This window comes from Theropithecus gelada, chromosome 10 (assembly GCF_003255815.1).
Source record: "Theropithecus gelada isolate Dixy chromosome 10, Tgel_1.0, whole genome shotgun sequence".
Classification (NCBI taxonomy): domain Eukaryota; kingdom Metazoa; phylum Chordata; class Mammalia; order Primates; family Cercopithecidae; genus Theropithecus; species Theropithecus gelada.
The window spans coordinates 9,699,335-9,721,391 of record NC_037678.1 but is presented as its reverse complement, the minus strand read 5'-3'; the positions used below and the strand labels follow the sequence as shown (position 1 = coordinate 9,721,391).

Here is a 22,057-nt window from a genome sequence, read left to right as displayed (position 1 = left end):
TAAAAGCTCACTGAAGAATTTAAGACTAAAAATGCCCCCAAAATTAGACACAGTGAAAGGAGACTCCTTATACATAATATCATTACTCTACAGAACTGTAGCCAGCATTAAATAAAAGAGCCAGCAATTAGAATTTTAGTGTCCTAAAACCTCTATATAATTTGCTGTATTTTCCTTTCATGGCTTTGCTATAGGAAATTTACCCTCTGGGCTCTCTCATGCTCTTCTCGAGCCTTTTTAACTCGTTCTATTCTTTCTTTGATCTCTCGCTCTTCACGTTTTCGCTCATACTTTCTCCGATGTTCCGCAATTTTCTGTGCCTAGAAAAAAGAGCCATAGCAAAATAAGCCTGCTCCAAAAGCTGAATAACATCAACACAAATATTTTTTGTGGAGAGATGTTTAATTCAACATGCAGTTCAGAAAAATGACAGATTTGTCTTGTAGAAAAAGACCTAACACAAGCTCAGGCTTTAACAAAACCAACCTCAACTGCACGAGGCACTGTAAAACAGAGTAAAGGGGCCTGGGATTTGAAGTTAGAAATGTTACAATCTCAAACAATTAAGCTCAAAGATTAACAAATAGGTTTCTAAGTGCATGACAATTCTTGCCTGCTAGTTTCTACCAGATACAGTGTTTAGGTTTCAGAAGGACAGCTGAGATCAGTGGAAAGAGTATCATTACAGATGTCAACCCTGGGAAGGCAAAGGCTGGGAACACATACACCAAGTATATGTCACAGTATATTTAAGTTTCTGTATCCATAAAATAGGAAAGGAAGAAATATTTAGTCTTATCAAATTGCTATAGGGATTAAGAGGGGAAAATGTAAATATGTGTACCAGACACTAGTTAGTAGTATCAAATAAATGCTCTGGATCTGTTTTTTCCTCAGAGAATAAAGTAAATTTAAGAGATTCATATTCGGCCGGGCGCGGTGGCTCACGCCTGTAATCCCAGCACTTTGGGAGGCCGAGGCGGGTGGATCACAAGGTCAGGAGATCGAGACCACGGTGAAACCCCGTCTCTACTAAAAATACAAAAAATTAGCCGGGCGCGGTTGTGGGCGCCTGTAGTCCCAGCTACTCGGGAGGCTGAGGCAGGAGAATGGCGTGAACCCGGGAGGCGGAGCTTGCAGTGAGCCGAGATCGCGCCACTGCACTCCAGCCTGGGCGACAGAGCCAGACTCCGTCTCAAAAAAAAAAAAAAAAAAAAAAAAAGAGATTCATATTCAACTGTCACTTTAGCTTGTTTATACTTTGCTGACAAAGTTACAACTTTGCCCTATTTTAAGAAGAAAACAGAAAACCAAATGAACTCTCTGGCAGTAAATAATTAAATTCAATACAATTTCCACTATCTTAAAATCTCAGAGTAAATTCCTGACAGTTGAACTTCCCATAGAATGAAAGATTTACCATGTAAACACATTAATATTATCTTAACCAACAATTTCAGAGAAAAATCATCCTTAAAAGCTGGAATGTTCTACCTTTGGGGTTCAATATTATTATTTTTTTAAAGATTGAAAATTCTTTGTTTTATTAAGACAGCTTCGCTCTGTCACCCAGGCTGGAGTGCAGTGGCGTGATCTTGGCTCACTGCAACCTTCCACCTCCCAGGTTCAAGTGATTCTCCTGCCTCAGCCTCCCAAGTAGCTGGGACTACAGGCGCGTGCCACCACACCCGGCTAATTTTTTGTGTTTAGGAGACACAGGGTTTCACTATGTTGGCCAGGCTGGTCTTGAACTTCTGACCTCATGATCCACCCGCCTTGGCCTCCCAAAGTGTTGGGATTACAGGCGTGAGGCACTGCGCCTGGCCGGAAGACTGAAACTTCTTAACTTCCACAAGGCCTTCTTGCTTTATAAAGTGGCTGTATACACCTATGATATCTAAGGACACATCAGATTCAATCTTGGGTAATGCTAATTATAGATTTTCTATTCGTTTCCTTGTTGTAAACCTGATACCCTCTTTTCTAATTTTCTGGTTATAATTCCACTGCAAGCTTCCAAAGTAACAGAGTTTGCTCTAATAATGCATGAGAAATGAAAGCATGAAAACCTAATGAGATCTCCAGAGTTGAGCACAAACTTCAGCAATTACAGATTATATCTTCCAATAGTTTCTTTGCCTATTTTTCAGATGAATTACAGCTGTCAGGGGCTAAGCACTCGAGCGATGGAGTATTAAACTAATGACTTTCCTTTCTCTACTTTAACATACCCTAGGTTGAACTTCTTTCAGCATTGCACTAGCATCTTCATCATAATCCAATTTACAGGCAAGGGCAAGATCATGGGCTGCTTCTTCCCAGTGGCCTAGAAGTCTGAAACAGATTTACACTCATTTTAGGAGCCTTTTATACATATTCACCTATGTGGCATGGTATCCTTTTTTCCTTAAAAAAAAAAAAAGATTGTTCTAAAACAGGCTTAAGTTAAATATTAACTATAAACTTTCACCAACCAATTCAATTACTATATCCTACTTTAGTTAACTCTATAAAAACATTTAAATTTCCTCTATTTAAAGCTGATCTCCTACTAAAAGCTAAAAAACAAAATTTTTCTTAATTCAGAGTATCATAAAATTTTCTAAAAAGTATATAGAGCAGTAACTTGCAACTCACCCAAACCAGGACTAACATAATGTGTTAGCTTTAAGCTACCTTCTATGTAAGACAGAAGAGAAAATAATACACGTGTACAGGCTTTATGAAAAACACAGAACAGGTAAGCCAGAAACTAAAGATTGGTGGGGGTAGGTGAGAATGGGGTAGAGGAGACAGCAACGGAAATGGACAATTCTCTGGGTATACCTTTTAACTCAGGTGCAACTCTTCAAACATTTAAATACTTTACATACTCAAAAAATAAAATCAGAAAAATGGAAATAAAGCAAATCCTAAACCTCAATACAAATAAGCTGTGTGGCTGGGTGCGGTGGCTCATGTCTGTAATCCCAGCACTTTGGGAAGCTGAGGCGGACAGATCGCGAGGTCAGGAGATCAAGACCATCCTGGCTAACATGGTGAAACCTTGTCTCTACTAAAAATACAAAAAATTAGCCAGCCGTGGTGGCAGACACCTGTAGTCCTCGCTACTCGGAAGGCTGAGGCAGGAGAATGGCATGAACCCGGGAGGCGGAGCTTGCAGTAAGCCAAGATCACACCACTGCACTCTATCCTGGGTGACAGAGGAAGACTCCATCTCAAAAAAAAAAAAAAAAAAAAAAAAGAAATAAGCTATGGCTAGGCGCAATGGCTCATGCCTGTTATCCTAGCACTCTGGGAGGCTGAGGCTGGTGAATCACCTGAGGTCAGGAGTTCAAGACCAGCCTGGCCAACGTGGCAAAACCCCATCTCCAAAATAAAAAATTTGCCAGACATGGTAGTGCACACCTGTAATCCCAGCTACTAGCGAGGCTGAGGCAGGAGAACCGCTTGAGCCCGGGGCGGGGTGAAGGGGGTGCAGTGAGCCGAGATTGCACCACTTTACTCCAGCCTGGGTGAAAGAGCAAAACTCCTCAAAACAAAAAACAAAAAACTGTGTATTTTATTTTATTTTAATTTTTTTTTTTGAGACGGAGTTTCGCTCTGTCGCCCAGGCTGGAGTGCAATGGCCAGATCTCAGCTCACTACAAGCTCCGCCTCCCGGGTTCACGCCATTCTCCTGCCTCAGCCTCCCAAGTAGCTGGGACTACAGGCGCCCGCCACCTCGCCCGGCTAGTTTTTGTATTTTTTAGTAGAGACGGGGTTTCACCGTGTTCGCCAGGATGGTCTCGATCTCCTGACCTCGTGATCCGCCCGTCTCGGCCTCCCAAAGTGCTGGGATTACAGGCTTGAGCCACTGCGCCCGGCCTAAAACTGTGTATTTTATTAACATAAGCTACACAGAAAAAACAAATTCAAGTAACTTTTCATACCGTTATCTTGACTGTATATTTCAAGTGGGATATATATTCTAAGAATAAGAACATCCTTGGGTCATGCCTGTAATCCCAATGCTTTGGGAGGGAAAGGAGGGCAGATCACTTGAGGCCAGGAGTTTGAGAATATCCTGGCCAATGGGCTAAACCCCTTTTCTACCAAAAATACAAAACATTAGCTGGGCATGGTGGGGCACGACTGTGTAATCCCAGCTACTCAGGAGGCTGGCTGAGGCAGGAGAATCACTTGAACCTGGGAGGCAAAAGTTGCAGTGAGCCAAGATCGCACCACTGCACTCTAGCCTGGGTGACAGAGTGAGACTCTGTCTAAAAACAAAAGACAAAGCAAAACAAAAACTTCCAAAAAAACCTTCAAACTTTACTTAGGGCGTATACTGTTTCTAAGGTATTATAATTCTGAAACAGTTTTATGTATATCATAGCACTGTAGTAAGTAAATGTAAAACTAGGACAAAAATTTTTACCACGTTAAGTGTCAAAAATACAAACTAAAAGGTAAAACAAAACATTTAATGTTAAATTTTAATAGAAAATATCAGTATAAACTCATAATTTCAAGCATTTTTTCCTTAAATTCATGGTTTTTAAAATGTCTTTTTCTAGCTGTTCACTGAAATGACAGTACATACCAGAAGCAATGAACACGCATAGTGATCAAATCTTAGTTTCCACTATAATGAACCATGATTTCCCAAAGAAATGGCTTATTTTCAGTCTGAGACAAGCAAAGCCCAAGATGAGCCAACGCTGTCTTGTATTAGAAGGGAAAGAAATACTTGGACTAATGGGATTTCAAAAGGAATCAACAGCAATGCATGCGCTCTTCCTGTGTTGACACAGCATTAATAAATTTTATTTCAACTTTTAATGTTTATCTTTAATGCGTCATAAAATCCACTAGAGCTACTCTGAGTCAGCTAATACAGTTGTCCTAAACATATCCATCTTTACTTCTATCCACATTTGAGGTATAAGACCTTTCAACCCATGTAACATGTGAAAGTCACTGAACGCTTCATCCCCAAGATACAAATATTCGTAAGTTTTGCTGCAAGGTATAATTACTAATCTGGGTTAAATTCACCTCTTTATGCCCCCCCTCCTTTTCCTAATTTTTCAGGTGGCCTAGCAGTGACTGAAGTAGTTTCAGGCTGGCATACTCCTTCTTCTATAATACATTGGTAATTCAATGCTAACTTACAGAGTCTGAAAGTAAGAGAAAATTTGTAAGGACACTGACAAAAGATCATTCTTTCTTTTCCTGGAATTAATTTTAAGGAAAAATCCTTACCTTATATTTGGCCATATGTAGTCAAAAACTGGTAAAAGTAGCTTCATTTGAATGAAAAAAATGAAAAGAATTTTTATTTTATTTCTTCCTTCCTATATTCTCACTTCCTTTTTAAAAAAATTTCCTTTTTTTCTTTTGCCTTTTAAGTAGCTGTCTACAAGCTATCTCATTTCTTGACAGTAAGTACATACTAATTTGAAAATTAAGTCATTAGGAACTTCTGTATTTTTGTTTAAACAAAGCATCTTAAAACATCAGATTTAAATGTAAAGAGTTCTGAAAATAATTAAATTCAATTATTTACCTGTGTGCTTTCCCTCGCCACTTGTAAGGCTGAGCTGAATCAGGATTTATCTCAATGGCTCTGTCACAGTCTCGGATAGCAGCATTTGGCTTCTGTAATTTGACGAAGACACTGAAAAATAAGTGTTATTAAAAAGTATTCATTTCAGTAAAACTTTTGGGATCAACACAGAAGCAACTCTATTTAAACAAATGTGCAGAAATTATTCGCCAGGGGATGCTTTTCTGTTTAGAGTTCTCACCTGGCCCTCTTGGCATACAAAATGGCCAAGCGAGGATTCAGCTTGATGGCATCTGTGAATAAGTCAATGGCTTTCTGGAGTTCACCTAAAGTGAAACAAAAGTTATCGAAATATTGAGAGGATAAAAATATTAATAAAAAGTTTTTATCTCTTATCCAGTTAAGTCTTCTACATTTTTCTTTTAATCAAGTAAAAATAAAAAAGACACCTAAGTTATACAAAAACTGGCTCTTGAAAGCAAATCTTAGCATATCTATACTGTAACTCATGAGGTAAGACAATTTCTGGGTACATAAGCCCCTAACTAACAATAGAATAGCACATTCTTAGTATGACTCATATTGATTATGTTTAAGAAAACAGTAGCCGGGCACGGTGGTTCACGCCTGTAATCCCAGCACTTCGGTAGGCCAAAGTGGGTGGATCGCGAGGTCCAGAAATTGAGACCACCCTGGCTAACACAGTGAAACCCCGTCTCTACTTAAAAATACAAAAAATTAGCTGGGCGTGTGGGTGGGTGCCTGTAGTGCCAGCTACTCGGGAGGCTGAGGCAGGAGAACTGAGTGAACCTGGGAGGCGGAGCTTGCAGTGAGCCGAGATTGCGCCACTGCACTTCAGCCTGGGCGACAGAGCGTGACTCCATCTCAAAATATAATAATAATAAAAATAAAATAAAATAAAGTAAAAAGATAAAATCAATTTAAAGGATAAATTAATTTTATTCCATTGATTTTCTTTTATCCATTAAATTAAAAAGATAAAATTAAGTTTAGGAAAAGGAACCCATGCTAACTTCACAGGGCTGATTTTAAAAGAAAACAACAATATGCTCATTATTTGAATTCAAAGAAATGGTATAAAAGTTCAAGAAAACTAGAATTCATAAAAGACTATAACCTATAATTCATTGTGTCCTATTCTCATAGTTTCTTTACTAATCCCTTAAGTAATATAACACATAAAACACCCTATAGAATCAGAACAGTTCTTTGCACAAAGTCTAAATCTTGGGGAAGCAAGACAAATACAGAATTTTTTTTTTTTTAAAGAGACAGGGTCTGTCACACAGGCTAGAGTACAGTGGCAAGATCACAGCTTATAGACTGAAGTGATCATCCCACCTCAGCTCCTGAGTAGCTGCGAATACAGGCCCACACCAGTAAACCTGGCTAATTAAAAAATTTTTTTAGAGACTGGGCCTCACTGTGTCACCTAGGCTGCTCTCGAACTCCTGGACTCCAGTGATCCCCTCTGCTGGCTCAGCCTTCTGAGTAGCTGGGAGTACCACTGTGCCAGGCCGAACACAGAAATTTTAAAATAAATGTCACAATTCACTATGAAAGATACTTAGCCAGTTAGCAAATGAGTAAACGACTTGAAAGGAACTCACGAAAACAACACAGAAAAATGCTCAGTCTTATTAATTACTATCACAGGTATCTATTATAGGTAATTACACATGGATGTCTAATAAGCAACTCAGACCTACCATGTTCAAAACCTAAATTTTTTTATGACAGGGTCTTGGCCGGGCGCAGTGGCTGACGCCTGTAACCTCAGCACTTTGGGAGGCCGAGGCAGGTGGATCACATGAGGTCGGGGGGTTCAAGACCAGTCTGACCAACATGGAGAAATCCCTCTGACCAACAAGGAGAAACCCCATCTCTATTAAAAATACAAAATTAGCCATGCATGGTGGCGCATGCCTGTAATCCCAGCTACTTGGGAGGCTGAGGCAGGAGAACTGCTTGAACCCGAGAGGCGGAGGTTGCGGTGAGCCAAGGTTGCGCCATTGCACTCCATCCAGTCTGGGCAACAAGAACGAAACTCCATATCAAAAAAAAAAAGTCTTGCTCTGTCACCCAGGTTGGAGTGCAGTGGCACAATCACAGCTCACTGCACCCTCAACTTCCTGGGCTCAAAGGATCCTCCCAGCCTCAAGGGAACCTCCATCTCAGCCTGTCAAGTAGCTTGGATTACAGAAACATGCTACCACATCCAACTAATTCTTTGTGTTTTTTTAAGAGATGGAGTCTCACTGTGTTGAACAGGCTGATCTTAGACTCCTGGACTCAAGAGATCCTTTCACTTTGGCCCCTCGAAGTGTTGGGATTATAAGTGTGAACCATAACGCTCAGCCAAAACTGAAAAACTGAATTCCTATTTCCCACCCCATTTCCAAATCTATTCCCAATCTGAATCTTCCCAACTAAATAAATGGCTCCTCCACACATTTGGTTCAGGAGTTGGTAAACGTTTTCTGCAAAGGGCCAAATGAGAATTATTTTAATCTCTGCAGACCATACAATCTGTCATAACTACTCAGTGATGCTGTTGTAGTGGGAAAGCAGCCACAGTTAAGTGCCAGACCTGGGATTCAAAGCATAGCACTCTGGCTCCAAACTCCAGGTTTTAACTACATTCTCCAAACAAAACTGCCTTCACCAACCCTTGGTGGGGCTTGGATTCACAATCCCTGCTTTAGAATACTAATCTTTTATCCTTTAGAATATACTAGAAAATTGCATAAATTCTAAAATCAGAACTAGATTAAATTTACAAAGGCACATGAACAGAGTTCAGAAAAAAACAAGAAAACAAAAACATGATTAGGTGATAGCCTCATTTTCCTTTTGTTATATATTACCGAGACGGTAAATTTTAAAATGGGCTGGGCACAGTGCCTCACATCTGTAATCCTAGCACTTTTGGAGGCTGAGCTGGGAGGCCTGCTTGAGGCCAGGAGTTCAAGACGAGCCTGGACAACAGGGTGAAACCCTATCTCTACCAAAAAAAAAGATAATAATTAGCCAGGCATGGTGGCATGCACCTGTATTCCCAGCTACTCAGGAGGATTGCTTGAGCCTAGGAAACTTGAGGCTGCAGTGAGCCATGACCATGCCACTGCACTCCAGCCTGAGTGGCAGAGTGAGACTCTGTCTCTTAAAACTTAGGTGGTATGGAAATCAGCAAAACTTTCGTGTGAAGAAAAGGAATGGTATAGAAGAGCAATGGCTGGGAACAGCTGATAGGTATAAATTAAAGGTTGAAATATGTGAAGAAAAGCTTTCCAGAAAAACAGTATAGCACAAGTAAAAAAACATTCTAGAACAGTAAAGTCTGACTGGAGAAAACAAGGCTGGAGAAGTAAAATAAGGGGTCTGAGTCTGGCAGGTCTCTACTAAAAAAGCAAAAAAAAAAATTAGCCAGGCGTGGTGGCAGACACCTGTAGTCCCAGCCGAGATGGCCTCACTGCACTCCAGTCTGGGTGACAGAGCAAGACTCTGTCTCAAAAAAAAAAAAAGAGGCCAGGCACAGTGCCTCATGCCTGTTATCCCAGCACTTTGGGAGGCTAAAGCGGGCACATCACCAGGTCAGGAGTTTGAGACCAGACTGGCCAGCACGGTGAAACCCTATCTCTAATAAAAATACAAAAAATTAGTTGGGCATGGTGGCACATGCTTGTAATCCCAGCTACTTGGGAGGCTGAGGCAGAAGGATTGCTTGAACCCGGGAGGCAGAGGTTGCAGTGAGCTGAGATCGCGCCACTGCATTCCAGCCTGGGTGACAGAGCGAGAATCCGTCTCAAAAACAAAACAAAACAAAAACAAAAAAACAAAACCGAATACTATCAGCACTTTCTCACTCTGAGGGGATTTTCTGAAGAGAATCTAACATGCTCTGACTAGGAATAAGATTGTTATGCCTATGAACATCATCATCTGTCAAGGGTATTAGCATGTAAAAAGTTAAGGGTCACTGTTCTAATACTACTATTTTTTTTTTTCTTTAAAGCCTTTCACCCCTTTAAAGCCTCTTCTCAGTAGAAAAACACCATGATAGGGTCAGGAAATCAGAGGCACTGAATCAAATCAGAATCTGTCCTTGCAGAGAGAAGGTAATACATACTGAGTGATTTCAGCCTCTTTATCAATGAGGAAGGAGTGACTGGATAATAGGACACTATCTTCTCCAGTACAGGACAGGTACATGTAACTTCTCTTCTACTTTACCACGATTTAAGTTACTGCAATAAATATTCTGACTACCATAGAAATGTAGCAAAAAGATTACTCACCATCATTAAGAGCTTCAATAGCAGCCACTTTTTTATCATTTGCCTGATCCATCATCTCCTCTGTTATCTAGGAAGAAAATAAAAGTCCTCTTAGAATTGGTAGAGAGAGAGAGAAGGAAGCAATTTGTACTTTCTTAGGGATGAGGTGCAGTCACAATACCCATTTTCATTCATTCTTCTCTAGTCTCCAGAGAACAGAGAGACAATTATGATAACTCATTAGTGAGAAACTACATATGAGTTTTAACCTTTTATACAAAACAAATTTTACTCCTACACTCTGCCCGAGATATAACCTTTGCTTAACCTTCCCGCCCAACCAAAGCATACCACCTCCTTCCCAGCTATCCATAAACATTAAACCCAATCTCCTCACAGAGATAACTAACTCCTTTTAGGTTTGAATTCTCAGAAGAGAAAGGTCTCATTCCTTTGTTCCCACAAACAACTACTGAGCACCTATACTATACAGATAGACCAAACACTGTACAAGATGCTGACAGTATAAAGATTAGTTAAGAACAACATGTGCATCTAGGCAACAGAGGGAGATCCCATCTCTCCAAAAAAAAAAAAAGAAAAAAAACCAAGCTGGGCATGGTGGCACATGCATCTGGTCCCAGCTACTCAGGAGGTTGACTTAGGAGGATCACTTGAGCTCAGGAAGTCAAGGCTGTAGTGAGTCGTGATTGTGTCACTGCACTCCAGCCTGGGTGACACAGAGCAAGACCATGTCTCACCCTACCCCTGCAAAAAAAAAAAACAACAAAGACTTACAGCAAACGTCCTCCTAAAATGGAAAGCTCAGGAGATCTTTAACCACAGGAAAAAAATACAACTCATGCCTGTAATCTCAGCACCTTGGGAGACCGAGGCAGGTGGATCCCTTGAGCCCAGGAATTCAAGACCAACCTGGGCAACATGGCAAAACCTCGTCTCTACAAAAAATAAACAAAAAATAAATATTAAATATAAAAATTATTTTTTCTTTATTTAAAGACAGGGTCTACCTCTGTCACCCAAGCTCCAGTGCAGTGGTGCAATCACGGCTCACTGCAACCTCCATCTCCTGGGCTCAGCCTCCCCTCACATGTAGCTGGAACTACAGGCTCGCACCCAGCTAAATGTTTTGCATTTTTTTTATAGAGACAGGTTTTCGTCATGCTGCCCAGGCTGGTCTGGAACTCTTGGACTCAAGTCATTTGCCTGCCTCAACCTCCCAAAGTGCTGGAATTAGAAGCATGAGCTGCCACTCCTGGCTGCAATTTTATTTTGAAGGTAATGCAGGACATAGGATACAAAGTCTATATTCAGAGAAAAAGAATGTATGTGGTCTAACCAGACACTTTCCAAAATAAATCTGAAACTCCAAATGCCAACACTGGCAAGCATAATGGTATAAACCTGTCCTACAGAAACGGACAGTTGAGTAGTGAGATTAAAAGAACTTCCCCTAAAAATTCAGAGCCACTGGCCAGCCTTTCATCTGGAATTCATCCAACTACCAAAGTAACTGGAACAAACAAAAAAACACCATGCTGAGAATTTCAAGGGGGCCTTGAGTTGGTAGCACCAATTCAGTGACTTGATGGAAGCCATCACCTTCTTAAGTAGGCCTCAAAAATTTTCTACAGGTTAAGTTCCAAAGAACACATTTTCAAAATATCACACACAACACACATCATAAAGTAAACAAGGTACCTTAATGAACAAGAGCCATGAACAACAGAGTAAGACCAGCAAAGAGTTCAACAAGGAATTTAATGTGTTTAATAAAATTCTGAAAATGAGTAATGAGCAAAAGACTTCTAAATAACCAAGTAGACTTCGAAAAGATTTGAGGTACCAAAATGAAAAACACAAGCACTCCAATTCAAACATCAATGGAACAGAGAAAGTACAGACTGCTTTTCAGCAGACAGTGATAAAGAAATGAAACTTAATAATGAAAAAGTCTAACATAACCAGGGATTCAGAATTAAGAGCATAAAGTAAACAGGAAGGAGGCAATATTTGAATGAAATAACAGCTGAAGATATTCTAGAGCTAAAGAAAGTTAACCCTAGAATTTGATGCTCAATGAATCCCAAGCAGGATAAATAAAAAATTATAAACCTAGATACATCATGAAAGAAGCAATACCATCAATAAACGTAGTATTTAACCTTTAAAGTTTCCTTTGACAAATGGTGACAGAAAGTACTTACATTTGTTCTTAACAAAAATGCACAAGACTTAGGTCTGGTGCAGCGACTCATACCTGTAATCCCAGCACTTTGGAAGGCCAGGAGTTTGAGACTTTGTCTCTACTAAAAATTTTAAAAATAAAAATAAAAAACTAGCTGGGCATGGTGGTGCATGACTATAGTCCCAGCTGGTCAGGAGGCTGAGGCAGGAGGATCACTTGAGCCCAGGGGGTCAAGGGTGCAGTGAGCTATGATTGTACCACTACACTCCAGCCTGGATGGAAGAGTGAGACCCTGTCTCAAAAAAAAAAAAAAAAAAAAAAAAAAGGCACAAGACTTACAGGGAACATGTTAGTAAGTTATTAAAACATTTTAAAAACACCTAAAAATTAGGCAGATAACATTATTTATGGATACTTTATCTCAATGGTGAGGAGATATATCTTTTCCTGAACTTGATTTAGATTTAAGACAATTCTAACAAAGGGGAAAAAAAACAATGGGACGGGAAGAATTGATCAACCTATTTCTAAAATTTACTTGGAAAAACAAAAAGAACAGCTAAAAGACTAAAAAGTTTTGGGGGTCCTTGTTCTACAAAATAACAAGACAGTATCAAACGATGTGGCATTAGTGAACAGAAAAAAAATAGACAAGCAGAACAACAGAGTCCTCAGACAGACCCACAATATTCGGAAACGGTGTATTTCAGTACTGGCGGGACCGGCAGACTAAAGGTGAAAGGTGAGTGTATAAAGTGTTCAGAAAAGAAAAAACAATGCACTACAGTGATTATAACCATAAAGTAATAAAGCAGAAAATATCTGCATTAAAAGATGCTATTTTTGAAACAACATGATGAGCGAAGATGAGTCACAAACTAGTAGAAAACATACGCAGCACCAGCAACAAATTATTAGCATCCAGAATATTGAAACGAAATACAAAGTAGTAAGAAAAAGATTCAGCAAAAAGAGGAAAAAGAGTTTAAACAGGACTTCGCAAATGCCGGTGAATGGCCAATAAACATTTAAATATGCTTGGCCTCAGTACGAATCAGAAAAATGCAATTTTTTCTTTCTTTTTTTTTTTTAAAAAATACAGAGTTTTGCTCTGTCACCCAGGCTGGAGTGGAGGGGTGCGATCTCGGCTCACTGCAATCTTTGCCTCCTGGGTTCAAGTGATTCTCCTGCCTCAGCCTCCCGAGTAGCTGGGATTACAGGCATGCACCACCACGCCCGGCTAATTTTTGTATTATTAGTAGAGACGGGGCTTCACCATGTTGGCCAGGCTGGTCTCAAACTCCTAACCTCAGATATCCACCCAGCTCAGTCTCCCAAAGTGCTGGGATTACAGGTGTGAGTCACCGTGTCTGGCCAGGAAAATGCAAACTAAAAGCCAAAAAAAGATACCATTTCCCACAATACTGGCAAAGATGAAATTTGATAATATCAAGTTTTGAGGATAAAAACCAATCTTTTAAAACTATTACTATATTAGAGTTTCTCAACTGTTTTATCAGACACCAAGGAGCCTTTTTAGACATCTTTTCCTCATTTCCACATCCCCAATTCTAATACCACAGATACACTACATATTAATATTCTATGAGTCTTTGGAGGACCACTAACCATTATAATACGTAGAATTTTTTTTCAAGCCCTCCTCCCAAGAACCAATTTTTACTCCCTTGAGGGCCCGTTATGACAAAACCATTTTGGAATACAATTTGGCATTAGATATTCCATTAAGAGCAACTCCACTAGTAAATGTGTATTTTAAGTGAATTCTAATAGATATGTATTTTAAGTGAATTCTGCGTTACAGTGCAAGCAAGCAGTCACACCAGACGCAAACTTAAAAAACAGATAAAACAGAAAGTAACAGTATTTATTTTCACAAGTATTTTAAGTAGTAAAATACAATGCTTGCCTAAATGCCTGAAGTCAGAGAAAGATTTACTACGCACTTTTCCTGGAAGAATCGTGTCATAAAATAATTTCAACAAGAGGACCTTTCACGTTTCTTAGAATAAGCAGGAAAGCAGGAAATCAAGTCACCGAACTTACCTCTGCATTTTCATCTCCCATTTCTTGAGGAGAATCAGTGTCTGGTTCAATCACACCTTCTTTATCAATTTCTGCCAAAGTTGAGAAAATGACAATAATACCTGCACTGTGCAATATAGTAGACACTCCCAAGATTATTAAAAACTGATGTACTATGTCTAGTACAATTAATTGAATATTTTGTTTTAATTAATTTTGATTTAAATATTGATGCATTTTAAAATATGTTCCCATTAAACATTTCATTGCTTTGGTAAGACTACAAGTACGTTAACTCTCACATCATGTAAGATATTTATCATCAGGTTGTAGGGGGGTTGTTGGCACGTGCAGTTTCTAGTATTACACATAAGTACACCACTGATTTAGTCTTTGTATATAAATACACCATCGATTTAGTCATTATCAACAAACTGATTTAGTTCAAATAATTTTCTTCTACACACTGATGTACTATAAGTTTTTCAAAAACACTTTATGTAGGTAACACAAGCTACAGTGATACTTTAATGTAAATCAAAATATTTTAATATAATCATCTTCATTACTTTCCTTTTTTAAAATTAAAATATTTTGGGGGGCACAGGATCTTACTATGTTGTCCAAGAAATGCTCCCACCTCAGCCTCCCAAAGCACTAGGATTCCAGGCACGAGCCACTGTAGCTGGTCCCTAATTACTTTCATTTTTAAAAGTAGCAGGCCGGGCGCGGTGGCTCAAGCCTGTAATCCCAGCACTTTGGGAGGCCGAGACAGGCGGATCACGAGGTCAGGAGATCGAGACCATCCTGGCTAACCCGGTGAAACCCCGTCTCTGCTAAAAAAAAAAATACAAAAAAAACTAGCTGGGCAAGGTGGCGGGCGCCTGTAGTCCCAGCTACTCCGGAGGCTGAGGTAGGAGAATGGCATAAACCCGGGAGGTGGAGCTTGCAGTGAGCTGAGATCTGGCCACTGCACTCCAGCCTGGGTGACAGAGCGAGACTGTGTCTCAAAAAAAAAAAAAAAAAAAAAAAAGTAGCATGGACAAATTTTAATTTTAAAATAAAGGCTTACTGCTGATGCAGCATCAAGTACCAAGGCTAGATTTAAAAACATATTTAGTTTCCATATATACAGTAGTGACCAAGGCTAGTATTTACAACCAAAACAGTAAAGATTGAAAAACAGTATCTTGCAAGTTTCATGTTAAATGACAACTGTAATTTGTTGCAAGAGGAAAACATGAGTTTTATATATTTATATATATACACACATACCATTTAAAAATATTTGCAAATAGTTAATTTGCTAAGAAGTTTCCTTAGTTAAAAAAAAAAAAGGACTTAAAATCACCCACCTAAAATCAGAATTAGTGTCCACCAACAAAACTTCTGCGCATGACTGACAAACTATATTGTATATATATAGTATACAACGTGATGTTTTAACATACAGGCATATCTCTCTCAAGATGGAGTTTCGCTTTTGTTGCCCAGGTTGGATGGAGTGCAGTGGCACAATCTTGGTTGACCGCAACCTCTGCCTCCCAGGTTCAAGCGATTCTTCTGCCTCAGTCTCCCAAGCAGCTGGGATTACAGGCATGTGCCACCACGCCCGGCTAATTTTGTATTTTTAGTAGAGATGGGGTTTCTCCATGTTGGTCAGGCTGGTCTCGAACTCCCGACCTCAGGTGGTCCACTCGCCTCAGCCTCCCGAAGTGCTGGGATTACAGGTGTGAGCTACCGCCTGGCCTCAGGCATACCTCATTTTATTGTGTTTCACTTTACTGCACCCCACATAATGAAATGATTCTCACCCCATCATATTAATAACCTATGCATCTCACATATTTATTTATTTTTGGTTAGAAAACTGAAGATATAGTATCCTAACAAATTTCAAGTATACAGTATTATAGTCATGCTGTATACTGGATCTCTGGAATTCATTCAGATTATAGCTGGAAGTTTATGCCCTTTAACAGGGTAAAAAAAATTTAATCAATTTTTAACAGGAACTAAGCTTGTCTAACGGTCAAAGTTTGATTTGTACACAAAAAGGAAAACACTTTTGGGTGGAGATTTGGTTAAAAACTTTATTGTAGTTTTAGCAACTGCTAGAAACTAAGACTAAAAAGGCATTTTATAAAAAGTAAAAGATCTTCAATTTAGCATTCGAACAACTGCCAATACAATATAAGACCTCTAATGATATCAAAGATCATTTGATTCAGGTCAGGTGTGGTGGCTCACGCCTGTAATCCCAGAACTCTGGGAGGCCAAGGTGGGCAGATCACCTGAGGTCAGGAGTTTGAGACTAGCCTGCCCAACATGGTGAAACCCTGTCTCTCCTGAAAACACAAAAAAATTAGCCAGACATGGTGGCACACACCTATAGTCCCAGCTACTCGGGAGGCTGAGGCAGGAGAATCGCTTGAACCCAGGAGGGAGGGGTTGCAGTGAGCCGAAATTATGCCACCACACTCCAGCCTGGGTGGCAGACCAAGACTCAGTCTCAAAAAAAAAAAAAAAAAAAAAAAGATTCAAAGTTTGAGGCCGGGCGCGGTGGCTCAAGCCTGTAATCCCAGCACTTTGGGAGGCCGAGACGGGCGAATCACGAGGTCAGGAGATCGAGACCATCCTGGCTAACCCAGTGAAACCCCGTCTCTACTAAAAAATACAAAAAACTAGCCGGGCGAAGTGGCGGGTGCCTGTAGTCCCAGCTACTCGGGAGGCTGAGGCAGGAGAATGGCGTGAACCCGAGAGGAGGAGCTTGCAGTGAGCTGAGATCCGGCCACTGCACTCCAGCCTGGGTGACAGAGCAAGACTCCGTCTCAAAAAAAAAAAAAAAAGTTTGAAACATTTCAAGTACTTTTCTTTAGGTTCTGTGATATAAGAGATTTCTCAATTGATAAACTGGGGAATACTTATACCCCAAAGGACTTTCTTTTTTTTTTTTTTTTTTGAGACGGAGTCTCGCTCTGTCGCCCAGGCTGGAGTGCAGTGGCGCGATCTCGGCTCACTGCAAGCTCCACCTCCCGGGTTCACGCCATTCTCCCGCCTCAGCCTCCTAGTAGCTGGGACTACAGGCGCCCGCCACCACGCCCGGCTAGTTTTTTGTATTTTTAGTAGAGACGGGGTTTCACCATGTTAGCCAGGATGGTCTCGATCTCCTGACCTCGTGATCCACCCGCCTCGGCCTCCCAAAGTGCTGGGATTACAGGCTTGAGCCACCGCGCCCGGCCAAGAACTTTCAAATTCATGAAGAAATTTTGTCAACTTGTGGCAAAAAAAACAACCAAACTCATAGCACAGATAACAATTCCTCTAAATACGAACCAGTTTTATCAACATAGTTGTAAGTACTAAACGAATACTATTTTTTGGTACTCAATTCAGTTACGGGAAAACTTTTGGCTGGGCGTCGTGGCTCACATCTGTAATCCCAACACTTTGGGAAGCCAAGGCAGGTGGATCACCTGAGATCAGGAATTCAAGACCAGCCTGATCGACATGGCGAAACCGTCTCTACAAAAAAAAAAAAAAAAAAAAAAAAATCAGCCGTGCCTGGTGGCAAACGCCTGTAGTCCCAGCTATCAGGGCACCTGAGGCATGAGAATTGATTGAACCTGGGAGGTGGAGGCTGCAGTGACCTGAGATCATGCCACTGCACTTCAGCCTCGGCGACGCAGTGAGACTCCATCTCAAAAACAGAAAAAAAAAAAAAAAAAAAAAAAAAAGATAACTTTTAAAGTATGCTTAGAACAACGTTAATACGTAACCCAACTTTTTCTAATACAAACATTACGAAGTCTGATTTATTATCAGTGAAAATGTAAAATCTGAATTGAGGGATACCACATGTGTAAAATACCCTTTGGAGTTTGAATGCTATTAAAAAAAGGAAAATAATTTATTAACAATATATTGAGGCAAGGCACAGTGGCTCACACCTGCAATCCCAGCACTGTGGGAGGCCGAGGTGAGTGGATCACGAGGTCAGGAGTTCAAGGCCACCCTGGCACACATGGTGAAAGCCTGTCTTTACTAAAATTACAAACATTAGCCGGGCATGGTAGCACGTGCCTGTAATCCCAGTTACACGGAGGCTGAAGCAGGAGAACTGCTTAAACCCGGGAGGCGGAGGTTGCAGTGAGCCGAGATTGTGCCACTGCACAACAGCCTAGGTGACAAGAGCAAGACTCTGTCTCCAAAAAAAGAAAACACCCCCCCCCCCACCAAAAAATATTGATTACGCATGTCAATATTTCAACCAATATGACATTAATATCTGAATTTATTTCATCTGTTTCCTTTTACTTTCTAAAATGTGACTATTAGAACATTCTAAGTTTCATATGTGCCATTATATTTCTATTACACAGTGCTGATTTAAGTCACTTTAATAAAAATCAACAAAGGATCACATCATAAGTTTTCAAATACAAACCAACTACCATCTCCTCACCTAGATCACTTTCCTCACTTGATGGTTCGTCTGCCTTTAAGTCTTCCTCCACCTTCTTACTATCAGGTTTTTCTTCCTAGCAAAGGGAAGGCAAACAGTATTATTTAATAACATACCCAATATTTACACTAATTTCTACAAATCTATGTATAAGCTGTTCAAATATGGCCAGGCATGGTGGTTCATGCCTGGAATTCCAGCACTTTGGGAGGCTGGGTTGGGTGGATCATTTGAGGTTAGGAGTTCAAGACCAGCCTGGCCAACATGGTCAAACCGTCTCTACTAAAAATACAAATCAGCTAGACGTGGTGGTGCACGCCTGTAATCCCAGCCACTTGGGAGGCTGAGGCAGGACAATCACTTGAACCTGGGAGGCAGAGGTTGCAGTGAGCCAAGATCATGCCACTGCACTCCAGCCTGGGGACAGAGCAAGACTTTGTCTCAAAAACAAAAAAACTGTTCAAAATAAAGTTTGAACATTGACAATGAACAGTTTAGAGATTATAAATAGCCTCATGTCCACTCACATTATGTTTTATTGTCAAATTTAGTAAAAATCTTTACAAGGGTTTTTGAGTTTTGGAACTGCAAATAAGAACCTGTGGAACTATAATAATAAACAATGAAAATTCAAAGAATTTAAAAGTGCACATGACATTATAGAAAGCAACATTTTCTTCCCATCCTATAAGTAGTCAGTGTGGTTTCTTGTATATCCCATTCTAGGATAGTCTCTCTGTATAAGAAACAACTCTATCCTTTGCCTTTTGCATTTAACAATGCTGTGTATCTTGTGAATTATATACCATTATCAGCCTATCTTTATCTATTCACTCAACCATATATCATTAACCAGTTTTTTAGGTTGCTTCCCTGTTATTTAAAAAATTAGAACCAAGGCCGGGTGTGGTGGCTCATGCCTGTAATCCCAGCACTTTGGGAGGCTGCGGTGGGCAGATTACAAGGTCAGGAGATGGAGACCCTCCTGGCTAACATGGTGAAACTCCGTCTCTACTAAAAACACAAAAAAATTAGCTGGGTGTGGTGGTGGGCACCTGTAGTCCCAGCTACTCAGGAGGCTGAGGCAGGAGAATGGCATGAACCCGGGAGGCGGAGCTTGCAGTGAGCCGAGATTGCACCACCGCACTCCAGCCTGGGCGATAAGAGCGAGACTCCGTCTCAACCAAAAAAATTAAAAATTAAAAAAAAAAAATTAGAACCAAAGACCTACCTTGTCACAAAATATTTGTTGAGTCCCTATAAAATGTGCAAAGTCCAGGTGCTCTAGAATATATTGAAAAGACCAGTCCTAATTCTAATTTAGAATGTTTTTCTTACAAAAAATCTTCAGCTGACACATAGATTAAATATAATTTTGCCTTCATATGCATTTGCCAAATGGCAAAATACCTATGGCTCAGAAAATACCACTCTGATAAATGACTCTTTTAAAAAAAGGTAACTACTTTTTGGGCTTTTGCTTACCTTTTCTCATTCTCCTTCTTAATAGACATAACTTCTACTTTAAGATCCAAATAGATATCAATGTTTAAGTTTCTAAATAATAAAACAGCTAATTTTCTTATCAATTTAAGACAGCTAATCAGAAAATTTGCAAAAAAAAAAAAAAAAGCCTTTTAGATATGAAGGCAGAAGAAAGAAATAAAAAATTATGAAGAAAGCATTCTTGGCCAGGTGCGGTGACTCACACCTTAGTCCCAGCACTTTGGGAGGCTGAAGCAGATGGATTACTTGAGGTCAGGAGTTCCAGACCAGTCTGGCCAACACGGCAAAACCCCCATTTCTACTAAAAATAGAAAAATTAGCCGGCCATCGTGGCATGCACCTATAATCCCAGATACTCGGGAGGCTGAGACAGGAGAATCGCTTGAACCCAAGTAGGCTGATGTTGCAGTGAGCCGAGAGTGTACCACTGCACTTGGACTTGGGACACAGTGAGACTTCGTCTCAAAAAAGAAAAAACAAACAAAACAAAACAAAACGTTCTTAAACATGTATTTTCCCCTTCATCTGTCTCTCAACTTCAGCTACCGGTAGCCTTCTCCTAATCTTACACATCCTTTAAGCAAATATGCCAACCTAACACCATGACTCACATTCAGAAATATTACTCAGGTAGTAGAGCAAAAAAATTAAATTCCTGAACTGGGATACTTCTTCATTTACTCTGCAAATAATAAATAAAGTACTTACAATGTATATGACACACTGTAAGGCAATGATGAAGACTACGGATGCATACCATCACGGAACTTACCACTTACAGGCCATACATGTAACTTTTATTGTCATGCATTCTAAAACAGTGAATATCCAACCCTAAATTCTCAGTTCTAAATCAGAATCCAGTGAATTCGGTCTACAAAGTTTATAAAGACAAAGAGGTCTTAAAAGATCTTATTTCCAAGTGATCTTGGGGAAATCAGGAGTGATAATTGGAGAGCAGCAGCTTAAAAACAACCCCTAAGAAACCTTATAGTACTTTATCACAAAACATACAAATGAAATTAAAACTTACCTTGGTATTTTCTTCTGATTTAGCTTTCTGAGTAGCAGGTGGTACTTTACCCCCCATGCTTGAAGAAGAGGAGAAAAAAGAAATTTGTTTAGAAAATTAAAATTCACTATCATGCAACCTATTTATACCTAAAAAATAAAGTTAGACATTTAGATGACTACCTTTTCAAAATTTAAAAGTAAACTCTCAATTGATCTGAATCTGTGGTATTATTACGGTCAAATTTTTTCCAGGTTAAAATTTTATTTATTTTTAGGCTACTGGCTAATCCACCCCTTTCTTTGCCTCAGTAAGTCTAATAAACATAATTTATAGCTTCTCTGTGCCTCTTTCCAGAGGAAAAGAGGCAGATATGTCAACATGGAATGACAAAATCATTTGTACAAGCTGGTAACTTAAAATTCAACTCAGTAGGTATATTTGAATCCAAAATTTGAAACTTGAAATAAGAGTAGTTCAATTAAATTTAAATATGCAGTTTATGAAATAATTATGCAGTCATGATATAATAATTCAAAATGTTTATTTCCTGTGACTGAGACCTACGAGGACTTTTCTTGCTTATATTTGCATGCCCATTACATTATACATTTTCTTCTTATACACCCCTCCCGACCTCATCCATTAATACTTCCTCCTGGCCCCACAAACTCTTCTTTTCCAAATAGTCCAGGGCAACACAATTCATGAGAAGTAAATAACTAGAAGAGGAAGAAAAAAGATACAAAGTGGCCAGGCACAGCAGCTCACGCCTGTAATCCTAGCACTTTGGGAGGCTGAGGTGGGCAGATCACCTGAGGTGGGGAGTTCGAGACCAGCCTGACCAGCATGGAGAAACCCCGTCTCTACAAAATTAGCCAGGCGTGGTGGCGCATGCCTGTAATCCCAGCTACTCGGGAAGCTGAGGCAAGAGAATTGCTTGAACCTGGGAGGCAGAGGTTGCAGTGAG

The 22,057-nt window shown here is 40.0% G+C and overlaps 1 protein-coding gene across 2 annotated transcripts in view; it reads right to left on the bottom strand.

Annotated features, from left to right (window-relative positions):
• Positions 1-22,057, bottom strand: part of ST13 (ST13, Hsp70 interacting protein) — a 34,143-nt gene that overhangs the window by 5,603 nt on the left and 6,483 nt on the right. Inside the window, exons 2-9 of one of the 2 annotated variants that reach the window (XM_025400772.1) lie at positions 21,109-21,166; positions 18,570-18,645; positions 14,126-14,196; positions 9,871-9,937; positions 5,793-5,877; positions 5,552-5,662; positions 2,232-2,334; positions 204-320 (exon numbers count right to left, since the gene is read on the bottom strand). In XM_025400772.1, the coding sequence (XP_025256557.1) occupies positions 204-320; positions 2,232-2,334; positions 5,552-5,662; positions 5,793-5,877; positions 9,871-9,937; positions 14,126-14,196; positions 18,570-18,645; positions 21,109-21,166 (688 nt within the window). The remainder of the gene's footprint in view (positions 1-203; positions 321-2,231; positions 2,335-5,551; positions 5,663-5,792; positions 5,878-9,870; positions 9,938-14,125; positions 14,197-18,569; positions 18,646-21,108; positions 21,167-22,057) is intronic. The other variant, XM_025400773.1, reaches the window with a different exon arrangement.